At 51.6% G+C, this 10,717-nt stretch overlaps 3 protein-coding genes across 3 annotated transcripts; 1 reads left to right on the top strand and 2 right to left on the bottom strand.

Annotated features, from left to right (window-relative positions):
- Positions 1-247: 247 nt before the first annotated feature.
- On the bottom strand, positions 248-3,096 carry BROUX77_000816 (uncharacterized protein; the record flags this gene model as incomplete). The annotated part of the gene is made up of 2 exons (XM_073753329.1): positions 248-1,413; positions 1,533-3,096. The coding sequence occupies 2 exons, from the start codon at positions 3,094-3,096 to the stop codon at positions 248-250; spliced, it is 2,730 nt and encodes a 909-aa protein (XP_073609051.1).
- Positions 3,097-4,931: 1,835 nt separating this feature from the next.
- BROUX77_000817 (uncharacterized protein) lies at positions 4,932-6,662 on the bottom strand (the record flags this gene model as incomplete). The annotated part of the gene is made up of 1 exon (XM_073753340.1): positions 4,932-6,662. The coding sequence occupies one exon, from the start codon at positions 6,660-6,662 to the stop codon at positions 4,932-4,934; it is 1,731 nt and encodes a 576-aa protein (XP_073609052.1).
- Positions 6,663-6,975: 313 nt separating this feature from the next.
- BROUX77_000818 (uncharacterized protein) lies at positions 6,976-9,557 on the top strand (the record flags this gene model as incomplete). The annotated part of the gene is made up of 5 exons (XM_073753351.1): positions 6,976-7,092; positions 7,219-7,502; positions 7,574-7,913; positions 7,968-8,912; positions 8,970-9,557. 5 exons carry the CDS (start codon positions 6,976-6,978, stop codon positions 9,555-9,557), a joined length of 2,274 nt encoding a protein of 757 aa, XP_073609053.1.
- Between the last annotated feature and the right edge of the window lie 1,160 nt (positions 9,558-10,717).

Consider the following 10,717-nt stretch of genomic DNA (forward strand, 5'->3'; position numbering starts at 1 on the left):
TACTGCTTCCATTGCCCATGTACCACCTCTCTCTAATTCTCCTCTCGTCACACGCCCTTAGCCCCGAGAATTATTTGTCTGCAAACACCACCATGACTGAACCAATAATCACATGTATCTTTCCCGATACGATACGGAGACGAATAAAATACTTGAGTTTTAACAGGCTGTCTCATCAGCCTTGTGATCCATTCTATTATCTTGTACCACCAGTCTATATATAGCAGTATGCTTCCTTGTACACACATCATAACCCCTCCATCTCGTGTCTCATCGCCGCTCTCTCGGCAACATCTTCCACGCTGAGCCCGTAACGCTCTCTCCATAGCTTTCGTAGCACCTGGTACAGGAACACATACTGTGATTCTGACTGCACCATCGTCTTGCGCTGTTCGCGGAGCCAGTCCACCGTACTAAAGATCAAATCGTTGCGCGTATCCACGCCACCAGGCGTCACGGGCGACATCTCTTCTGGCAGAGGCGGCGGCGCCATGCCTCCTCCAACGGTTGCCGGCCCATCGCCCAGGAGGAAGCCTCCATCCAGCTCACGCTTCAAAAAATCAAGAGCAATAAAGGTGCCCGTGCGGCCCACACCAGCGCTACAGTGCACAATGCGCGGATTGCGCGTGTCCTTGTTGTAATGGTGCGAGAGTTCAATTAGCTGCAAGAACCCTGGGAGATCGTCGGCAACTGGAACACCAAAATCGGGCCAGCGAGTGTACAGTAGATGGCGGACAGTAAGCTCGCGAGACTTGTTCGGGGTGTGGACGTTCTCGACGCGCAGCACCAACTTGGTGGCTTCAATGGCACCTTCGGCAAAAATCTTCTTGGAAACGAACCGAACCGAAGCGCGCCAGCCGTCACCCCAGCTGTCGTCATCATTTAAGTGCATAACACCTCCATCTTCCAATGGAAGGTACGGGAAACATTTGTTTTGGCGGTTTTCCACCATGTTGGTCAATTGCACAATCACGGCCTGCTTTTGTATTTGTTCAGATACCATGCGCCACACATACGGCGTCGAGGCCAGTGTCGGACCCTGCATCGCAATGTATCTCAACTCGGGCAACTTGGCTGGCTCATTAGGCGAAGCGAGTATTATGGGTGAGGCATTGACGTAGTTTTGTGTCCCGTCGGGCACGTCGAGAACCATACGGTTGTGGTTCCATGGAAGGATATCCACATAGCGATCGAGCTCGGGTTGGTTGTGTTCGGGGTAGCGAAATGAAGGTCTGCGGTTGGGGCTGAAGGTAGAGCTGCTGCCACTTATATCAGAGGGACTGGATAGAGATGCAGACGCAGTGGCGGGCCGTGATGGGGAAGATGTGCGGTTGTTAATTCTGGGGCGCCTGCTCCCGAAGGCAATGCGGTTTCGTTCAATCCAGGTGAGCTCGCTGAACTTGGCCTTGATGTCTGTGTTTAGAAGAGAAAGTGTTAGTGTAGGCCATGCAATGTAGTCAGCCGGAAAAACAAAAAAAAAAAGTGCTGCTCTTTTTCAAGATAAAAAAGGGGGCAAACTATTTTCAGCATACCATGAATAGATGAGGACATGTACAGAGGTAGTTTGGCCCCTTTGGGTGAGGGAGTTCTCATGTTGCTTGCTCTTTTGCTTGCTGCAGCGGTAGAGGCCGAACCAGAGTTCATCTTTGACGTCACAGACAGCGGCGACAGAACCTTGAACGAAGACGCCCATTGGGAATGGGGATTCGAGGACGAAGTCGGAGAAGAGGCGGTAGGCTTTCCAACAGCATGCCCCCGGAAAGACGTGTTGGAGAAGACGGGCGGCTTCGTTCTAGAAGATGGCGACTGGTGCTTGGACTTTTGAGCGCCGCTGGCATTTCCCTTTTTGTTCTTTTCCATCCTGACACTCCCACTGAAGCTGCTGCGGCGCGGGGTGTTGAGCGACGGAATAGCGGCAGCGGCAGCTGGGCCTGACAAGTCTGTCTGGGTACCTGAGGCAGATTCAGTAGGCAGGTTCGAGGACGCGGCAAACGACGAGAAGCCCGGCACGGCAGACGTGGCGGTGGCCGAGGGCGGAGCAGCAACAGCTACGGCATTGATGGAGGGGTTGCGGAGCGCAGCGCCAGTAGAAATGGGCGGCGGAGCAGGCGATCGTGCGCGTTTCATTGGACGGATGTGCAGGTTGCGAAAGGCGGCGGGAATGCGATCGGCGCGGATGGGCTTGGAGGGCAGTGGGATGAAGGGGGCAGTTGTGGTGACAGCAGTGGGAAAAGCAGCGGCGGCGGCAGCAGCAGCGGCAGCAGCAGCAGATTTTGGTGACGTGGTTGTGGGAGCAGTGGCCAAGCTGGATGGTGTAGGGGCGGTTTCAAAAGTAGCGCTAGGCGTCTGTTGCAGCTGGATTTGTAGTTGCATGGGGTGCGGCGACGAGGCTGGGCCCGAGTGGTGGATAGCAGTGGTGGAGGTGGAGGTGGAGGTGCTGGATCTGGCTGATGGGGGGTGAGCCTGAGCCTGTGTCTGTATCTGTGTCTGGGCCTGCGTCTGTGCTTGGGCAGACGTCGGAGCGGGCTCAGGACGGGCGGTTACTGGCCGGGAGGGCTTGTCTTTATGTCTCTTCCAGCGGTGACGACGTCGCTGGGGGGTAGAGGGCGCTGCTGGGGACGTGGACGCTGGTATGCTGGTGCTAGGTTTTACAGCGGCAGCAGAGCCTGTAGGTTTCAGAGCAGGCGAGGAGACGCTGCAGGTGGGGTCGGCGGTGGATGTGGTAGTGTTGGCAGTGTTGGTCGAGGTGGGCTCGTGTCTGTGCCTGGACCGGTATCGATAGCGGTGTTTAGGGGCTTGTTTCACAACGTCGGCTGCCGTTGTGGGTGCAGAAGCGGTTGCAGCTGTGGCTGGCGACGTTATAGCAGCGTTGATGGCAGAGGCTGAGCTGGACAGGGCAGATTTCAGGGTGCGTCGGCCACGAGGAGGGGAGGCGGGAGTGGTGTTTCTTGTAGTTGGATTTGTGTTTGCAGCTGGTCCTGGTGCTGACTCTGACGCAGGTACCGAAGCGGCTTGGGTAGGAGATGACGAAGTGAGATGATTTTCAGATGGAACGATGATCTTGTGACGACGCCGACGCATGGGGAAGCGCTTCATTTTGAATGGAACCAGCGGCTGCCGGCGTGCGGTGGTGTGGGCGGTTCTGAAAGGACGGGCGGGCTGCTCGATTTGCTGGACTCGCAGGCTATTGTGTTGGTCACAATCAAGGCCAGGTACAGGCCTGAGCTTCGGTTAGCCCAGTAGCTTCGATAATTAGCCTTTCTCTCTCTTTTTTTCTTCTTTTTTTTTTTGGGTCACTTGGCCTTTGCTCACCTGGCGGGGAATAAGATTTTTGGCTTTTTATGCCAGCACCACTCGCTCTATAAAAAGTGAAAAAGCACGGGACCGTGGGCGCACTGGCACAGCAGCAACCGGCGAAAATGGTGGCGTGCCCAGGATAGAAGAACAGAAGGCCAGACGGCGGAACAATAGCTAGCGGCTTTATTGCGTGTGCCCCCGAACAATGGGATGGATGGCTGCTGTCACTTTTCTGGCGTTAATGCTACTGTACACTACAGCAATGTCAGGATGGAATGGGATGTCCTCGGCAGAGCAGCGCTGTGATCGGGCTGCAGTGACGATGGCACAACGCCCTGAGTACCAAGCACAACGTGAGGCGCCAGGCGTTAGGGGATGCAACTGACGGATGTGTCAGGGTGCCAGGGAGGGCCTTGTCTGGCTGGCAGCGAACCCATCGCCATGGGCCAAGTGATTGTTGGTATGTATGTATGTACCTTTCCTTTGGTATGGCTGCAGGGCGAGTCCCGTGCGAGATCTGTTCTGTAGCGCTAAAACTCTGAACTCTGGGTGTGTGTGGGCGGCCCAAGTATCGTGAGGTTTCCCACTGGAAAAAAAAGTATCAAAAAGAAAACACCACACGCTGGGCTGCACCAGCAGCGCTACGCCAAACAAGAGAAGAGCACGCAAGCTCTGTGATTGGCTGCACAGTATCTTGGCTTGGTACAATTGGGCACGGCCCATCCGCTTTACAGTACAGCGCTGGTGCCGCCTGTAACCACCGCTCTAACAGTCTACCGGTAGCGTTGGGGGGGCGGGCGCTAGCACTTCTAATTCTGGGCCTGGTATATTGGTTGGACGCCCAAGCTCTCGCTGTTAAAGCGCCTAAGCGCTGGAAAGGCCTGGCAGCCCCTCCCCTCTCTTTTTGGCCGTGGAGTTCCCCATTTAGGCCGACGATAAATCCTGTGCTTTTAAGGCATAGGGGCGGGTATTTTTGGTACCAGTCGTTTTCTACTACATGGCTGGTGAAGACAATAAGGAAAAGAAAGAAGAGACTGGCAAAATAGCGTGAGACCAAAAGGCAGCGGTGGAAAAATGCGCCGTCCGTCCAGTCGCGCGCTTCGGGTTGAAAAAAACAAAAAAAAAAAAAAAAAACCCTCTATGCCGCCAACCAAATTAACATGACGTTATGTAGCATTTCCTGGGTTAGCCTACGTCACTGTAACCCCGTCCAATGCGAGCCTCACCTCCCTCACCTCACCTCAACGGGGTCAGGTTTCATTCGCTTTGTTTCCACAGCCATGCGAAATACGCGCCTTGGCCTGCGTGGCTTGCCACTATAGGCGCCGTTTAAAAGCTAAATTCCTTCTAGAACCACAGCTCTAAATTGTTTGTCATGCTTAGTTGTCCTTGAAACAAAACCCTTTTGCAGGGTTTGGTCACAGCGGTTGACATCTGTCACGACGATGTTGCACTGCAAGTAGTCAAAGGCACTTCCATGGTGTACATGATAAAAATACAAATTATGATAACTTGTTAGCTAGTTGAAACTGTCCAAATCACACATAGAAATACACAGGCGGCTCTGCTGTTGCAACTAGCACGGCCAGCCCCACCATCATGCGCGCGTCCAAAGTACATTGGCCTTCTCTCCTCTATGCAGGCGTTGAATACAGCGCAGTCACATACTCGCCACACTCAATCTTCTGCTTCAGCGTAACCTTGCGGTTCTTCTTTCCCTCCACCACTGTCGTGATTCGCGGTGCTGCTTGAAGCCGTTGGGACTCAGACATCTGGGCGTCCTCGGCCATGTCAGCCGGCGGGATGTTTGATGGTGCGCTCAGATTGGCGCGCTTGCCCGTGCCCAGTTGGTAGTGCTCATTGCCGCCCCAGACCAGCACATCACGTCCAGCTTGTGGTGAAGCCTCATCTAGCACCGCTGCTGTGTGAGTCGCACCCACGCTCAGCTCACCGATGCGAATCGGCACCATGGCACCTGCTGCATCGCTGAACTCTGTCAGACTAGAGAGTGCCCGCAGTTTGCTAGGAATCGACGTCATGTGAAGCCAGCGACCGGTGCCCAAGCTGCCCAGATGACCTTGGCCAGCTCCCCAGATATCAATTGACTCGGGGGTCTGAGGGCTGCTAGCAGCAAAGAAGGTGTTGTTTCCACCAGCAGCAATCTTGGCCATTTTGGCATCAGCAGCTCGGCCATACATCGTGTGGCTAGAAATCTTGGTGGGCTTGTCCATGAGAGTGGTGCCCGAAGGGTTGATCATACCCAACTGGCCAAACATGTTGTCGCCAAAGCCGAATGCGCAACCGTCCCTGTCAAGTACAACAGAGTGCTTGTCACCGGTAGCAATTTGAACAACATGGATGCCCTTGAGACCAGGCACCTCATGAGGCTGGTAGTAAGGACCTGACGGGCGGTTGTCCCATGTCAGACCAGGTATGCCCAGCTGGCCATGAGCCGGGAACTCGGACGTACTAGAAGCAGCAGAGAAAACACGACCAGCACTAGTTAGAAACAGGCAGTGATTAGTTCCGCTGCTGATATCAATGACCTTTTCACCACGGGCTAGTTTTTCTGGCGTGATGGTCCGGAACGCCAATCCCGAAGAAGGGTTGCTAGACCAGAAAGACGGCAACCACGAACTTCCAGTGCTGTTCTTCTTGACTTCCGCTTCCAAGTCTTTCTTATCAGTGAGCAGATCTTCCTTGGAAGAAGGCAACGAGTACACATTGCCGTTGGCTGCCAGTGCAATAACACGGTCGCTTGAGGTAGCAAGTTTGACGATGTTCTTGCCTTTTAACGTTACCGAAGGCTCTGAATTCTCCTTGTTAAAGCCTTTACCCCATTGCACAATGTCACCCTTTTCTGTGACTGCTGCGCCAAAGTTATGGCGTAACTTGACATCGCGTAGAAGCTGGCCATCAAAGTACTTCATGCGCTTGGGCACCGGCACGTATGTATCTTGAGAATCGGGGTCCGCCACGCCGCAAACATTGATACCCCAGACATACAGACCCGGAAATTCCCAGCTTTTCGGAGTCGAATCAAGGTCGGCCTGGGAAACCGGAGTTTGCGCGGTTACTTTAGCCTTTGTTGGCTTGAATCTGGCCTTGTTCAGCTCCTTCTGTTCTTCCGCAGTCGGCTCACCCGACATAGCTCGCGTTATGGTGGGGTAGTAGTAAACGACTGCAGCCGCGGAGCCAAAGGCCAGCGCACCTCGGGTTACCTTGGCCAGACGCTGGGCGGTCTGTCTTGTCGCATAACCCCGGGCGTGGGAGATATTGCTAGCAAGCACCGGACCCGAAGAGGCGGCACGAGTAGCACGCCGCAAAGCGACCGAAGGGATTTTGAAGGTTCCAAGACCAGGCATTTTGTGATGGTAGTGGTAATGGTTGGCTCAAAATTGGTGGGCCAGATAGAGATAGTTACATCATTGAACATAGGTTCAGATGTTTGGAGGCGTGTTGGAAATGTTAAAAAATATCCTTGCGATCTGATTGGTTGAACGTACTGCAAGCAAGGAAGCTTTGGAGCTACAAAACCCTAACAACATTCCTTCACGTGCCGATAAGATCTACCTAACCCAAATCAACCTGGTCCTGGCAACGTTGCCTGTAAATGAAGTATGGCCTACGGACACTTGATAGCTTCGCAAGGTGCGCAAGCAACGTCTCCCCGTCACAATGTACGATGACCAGTGGTATAACTTTGTACCTGAAGCCAGCAACAAGCCTATCGCATCTTCTGCACAGCCAACCAGAGGCCACGGGCGCAAGCCGTCTTTGTTACAGCAGGCGAATGTACGTGAATATCAGCAATTCCTGGAAATATCGCGAACTTGGGACACACACCTTCAATGTCTTGATTCCAAGCTTGCCCGTAGGGAGGCTCAATGCTAATTGATTCTTGTCTACCGCAAAATTTAGACTTCCACGGATATTCGCAGCAGCAGTGACACTTCCAGACCCGTGTTGGCTGTAATAGACGACGAAGCCGATAACTTTCCCGAGCCCGAGGTGTTGCGACGAGTCGCCTCATTGAGCGATCTCAATCGACGGAGAAAAACAAGTCTTGCAAAGAAGTTCAGTAGACGGACTACAAAAGCTTCGCGCCTCGTAGCTTTGTCATTGGAAGGATTCAATTCAACGGACGACGAGGATGAATTGGACTATGACGAAGAGCTTCATCAGAAGAGTCGCAGTACATACACGTATGTGGCCAGGTCCTTTACATGCAAATGCGTAAAATCTCATGCGCTGCTACTAACTCAGCGTCAAACAGAAGTTATCAAAAACAGCTTTACCTGACCGAAGGCCATCTCGACAACCTAATATCCGATACTGATGATATCTTAAAGTTGCTGGAGAAGCTCACCAGCTCTTTCAAAGCTGTCGAACTACAAACAACCTCTTTCAGATCTCAATGCGAAGATCTTATTGCGGACCAGGAGAGACTGAGAAAGCTCTCGGATGAAGTTGGCACTGATCTTCACTACTATGCTTATCTTGATAATGCGACGCGAAGACTCAATGCGCCAGGCGCAAGCAAGTTAGTGGATGATGCTTCGTTTGCCGATGTCTTCAGACACCTGGACTCGTGCATTGATTTCATGGCAAAACATGTATGTGGCCTCAAGCTAGCACACCACCCATACTTGCGCTAACTTTCCTCACAGACCTCATACAGGGACGCTGAAATATATCTTGCCCGCTATCAATCTCTTCTAACCAAAGCGCTTCATCTCCTCGAGACTGGTTTGAGTAACAAACTAGACAAGGTGGCCCTGAATCTTGCACCACAGCTCAACAATACTAATTCAGAATCTGCCCAACATGCGCTGTCATACGATCGATTTGCGGAGATGGTTCTCGAGTCTTATTCGCTTGTACCCAATATCCATGAGGTCATATGCCGGGTTTACGACAATACTGGAATCCACAAGGACGATGTGATTGCTGGCGACATCTATGAAGGAAGTGCGAAGAACATGTTTTACACGTATCTATCTACGCGGGATCGACACATGCGCGCCCTGGCTCACCGAGACATTGAAGAGTACAAGGCGGGTCAGGCCAAAGGCACCCCAATTGAAACCGCATCGCGCACCTACATCAAACAGTGCTTTGAGCGAGCCTTTAATGAGGTCAATCTATTTGCCAAAATCTTCCATGTCTTACCACGACGCAGTCCTGATGACGACTCTGCGTATTCCGTACTCAAGTCGCATCAGCGTTTCTTGGTGAATCCAGCAAACATGGCCCCCCCGGGTGCTGCAATCCAGGCTGGCTTGCAGGCAGCAGAACTGCGCACCATCTGCAACATTGTTGGATGGCTTTCGAATGAGTATCTATTGTCGGACTACGACGAGTCAGATTCGCCCTTTTCCATATTTTCGAGAGAATATGCCGCCGCGCTATTGTCAGATCATCTTTGGCCATTTGTTGAGAGAGGGTTCGAAGCCGAGGTTTCCAGAATCATAACCAAGGCACCCCTTGCTCCTGAATCCCTCGAGATCCCCAAGGTCGTGGGGCCGCTGCCAGTTTCTAACGCATACCCGACTGTTAAAGTGGCCTTGGCTTTGTTAGATATGTTTGACCAGTGCATGCCCAAAGACCGCAGTGTGAGTTTTGTGCTATGTGCTCTTCCATCAGCAAGACCGACTACTAACGTCTCCCAGAAACAGAGTATCACTGTGTTCAACATTGTTCGCGAGACCATCCGTGCTCTTCAGCGTGTTGAGGCTAAAATGAAGACTACTAAGGGCTCGTCAGACTCAGATCTCTTCATGATTAAGAATTTACTCGTGCTTCGTAACCAGCTCGTCAGCCTTGAGTTTGGCGACGTACGCCAGCAGTCTACCAATGGCAGCGGCGCGCTCGGTCCCATCTGGGACACGCTCAATCCCAAAGCATGGGTTGGTTTCCTTAGCAGCATCATGAATGCCGCACCTCTGCCGATATGGTCGCGCGGGCTGACGGGTAGCAGCGCTACACCCGCGCCACCACCGGCACCTGCGTTGACACAGGAGAACATGAGCGAGCATTTAGATGAGCTTTTGCGTAGAGCCATTTACGCGTTCACGGGCAGATGGGCGACAAAGGTGGTTGAGGCGGAAGCCAACACGGATGACGGCAAGACGCTGGCGACTATCGATGTGGAGCTGGATACCTTGCTGGAAAATGTGTTTGGTAATCAGCCCGAAGTCATGGACAGATTGAAGGAAGCAATTGACATGAACGTGGAGATGCAGAAGGAAAAGAAGTAGTTACAGCACCAAGGGCATTAATATCAACGGCAGCAAGGGAAGTGACAGGAGTACATAGAAAGCAAGTCTGTTGCCAAGCTCCATTCGAATAGAGTGATTCACTTCCGTTATTTTGTCCATATTAGAAAAGAGGCATTTGACATGACTTTCACTGCGACTAAAATATATGAGATCCAACTAAAGCTTCAGTATCCATGAGCTACATATCTAAGCCCGAGAAACTGTTGATATTGTCAGCATGCTAACCCTACATATAAAAGCATCTTAGGGTTGTGCTCTTCTGACTACATCGCAATTGCCTTCAACTCGTTCACGTTCTAACATCACAACTCGCCACAAGAAGAACGCTATTGTAAAAGTTCCCAACCTAGTGGAAGCTGAACGACAAAAGGCCTCACTTCTCCTTTTCTTGCTCGGACTAGACTTTGCTTCTAAGCTTCACTAGGCATTCTCCTCCGACTACTACTTGACTCTAGCACAAGACATCGATGGACTGCTGGGCATAAAAGGGCTGCTCTCTCTCTCTTTTCCATAGTATCTAGAATAGAAGGCATCGATCATCGTTCGCCTTTCTTCCCTTTCATTGAATACATTCTCTTCCATTGAACTCTCTGAACTTGTGATGTTCCGGATACTTCTCCGTACAGGACAACAGTGAGTCCTCCTATTAAATACTGATAGAAACTGGTTCCTACGCAGCTCGCAGTTTGTGACTACGCTATCCAAGTTTGGTGCTGCCTATGCTGAGATTTAGTCCCTTGCTTTAAGGAAGTGGTTTCTATTCGAATATTTCATTGCGTCTAAGTACCGACATATCTTGAAATTCTGGGTCAGTCTGAGACGGGAACCATCTTATCATTTAATACTACTCAGCTAAGTATTTCCGTAGTTAGCCCAAGCTCTTTGAGATTAGTTTTAGAAGAAAGAAAAGAGGTTTTCGCCGTCTCAAGTGGATCCCGTACAACGTAACACAAGCGTTTCCAACTTCAGAGCAAAGAAGGAGAGTGTGAGAAGGATAGAAAGTAGAGTTGGATAGTATTTACGTATCTCAGTACCCTATCTGCTATATTTTGTTGAACTCTTGCAAGTCACACTTTGCAAGACTGTTTAACTAGCTTACGAAGAAAAAAAGCCTCTGTTGAGAAAACAACCAAGGCAAG

Source organism: Berkeleyomyces rouxiae, assembly GCF_048999995.1.
Source record: "Berkeleyomyces rouxiae strain 22BRR77 chromosome Unknown BrBRR77_ptg000001l, whole genome shotgun sequence".
Lineage (NCBI taxonomy): Eukaryota > Fungi > Ascomycota > Sordariomycetes > Microascales > Ceratocystidaceae > Berkeleyomyces > Berkeleyomyces rouxiae.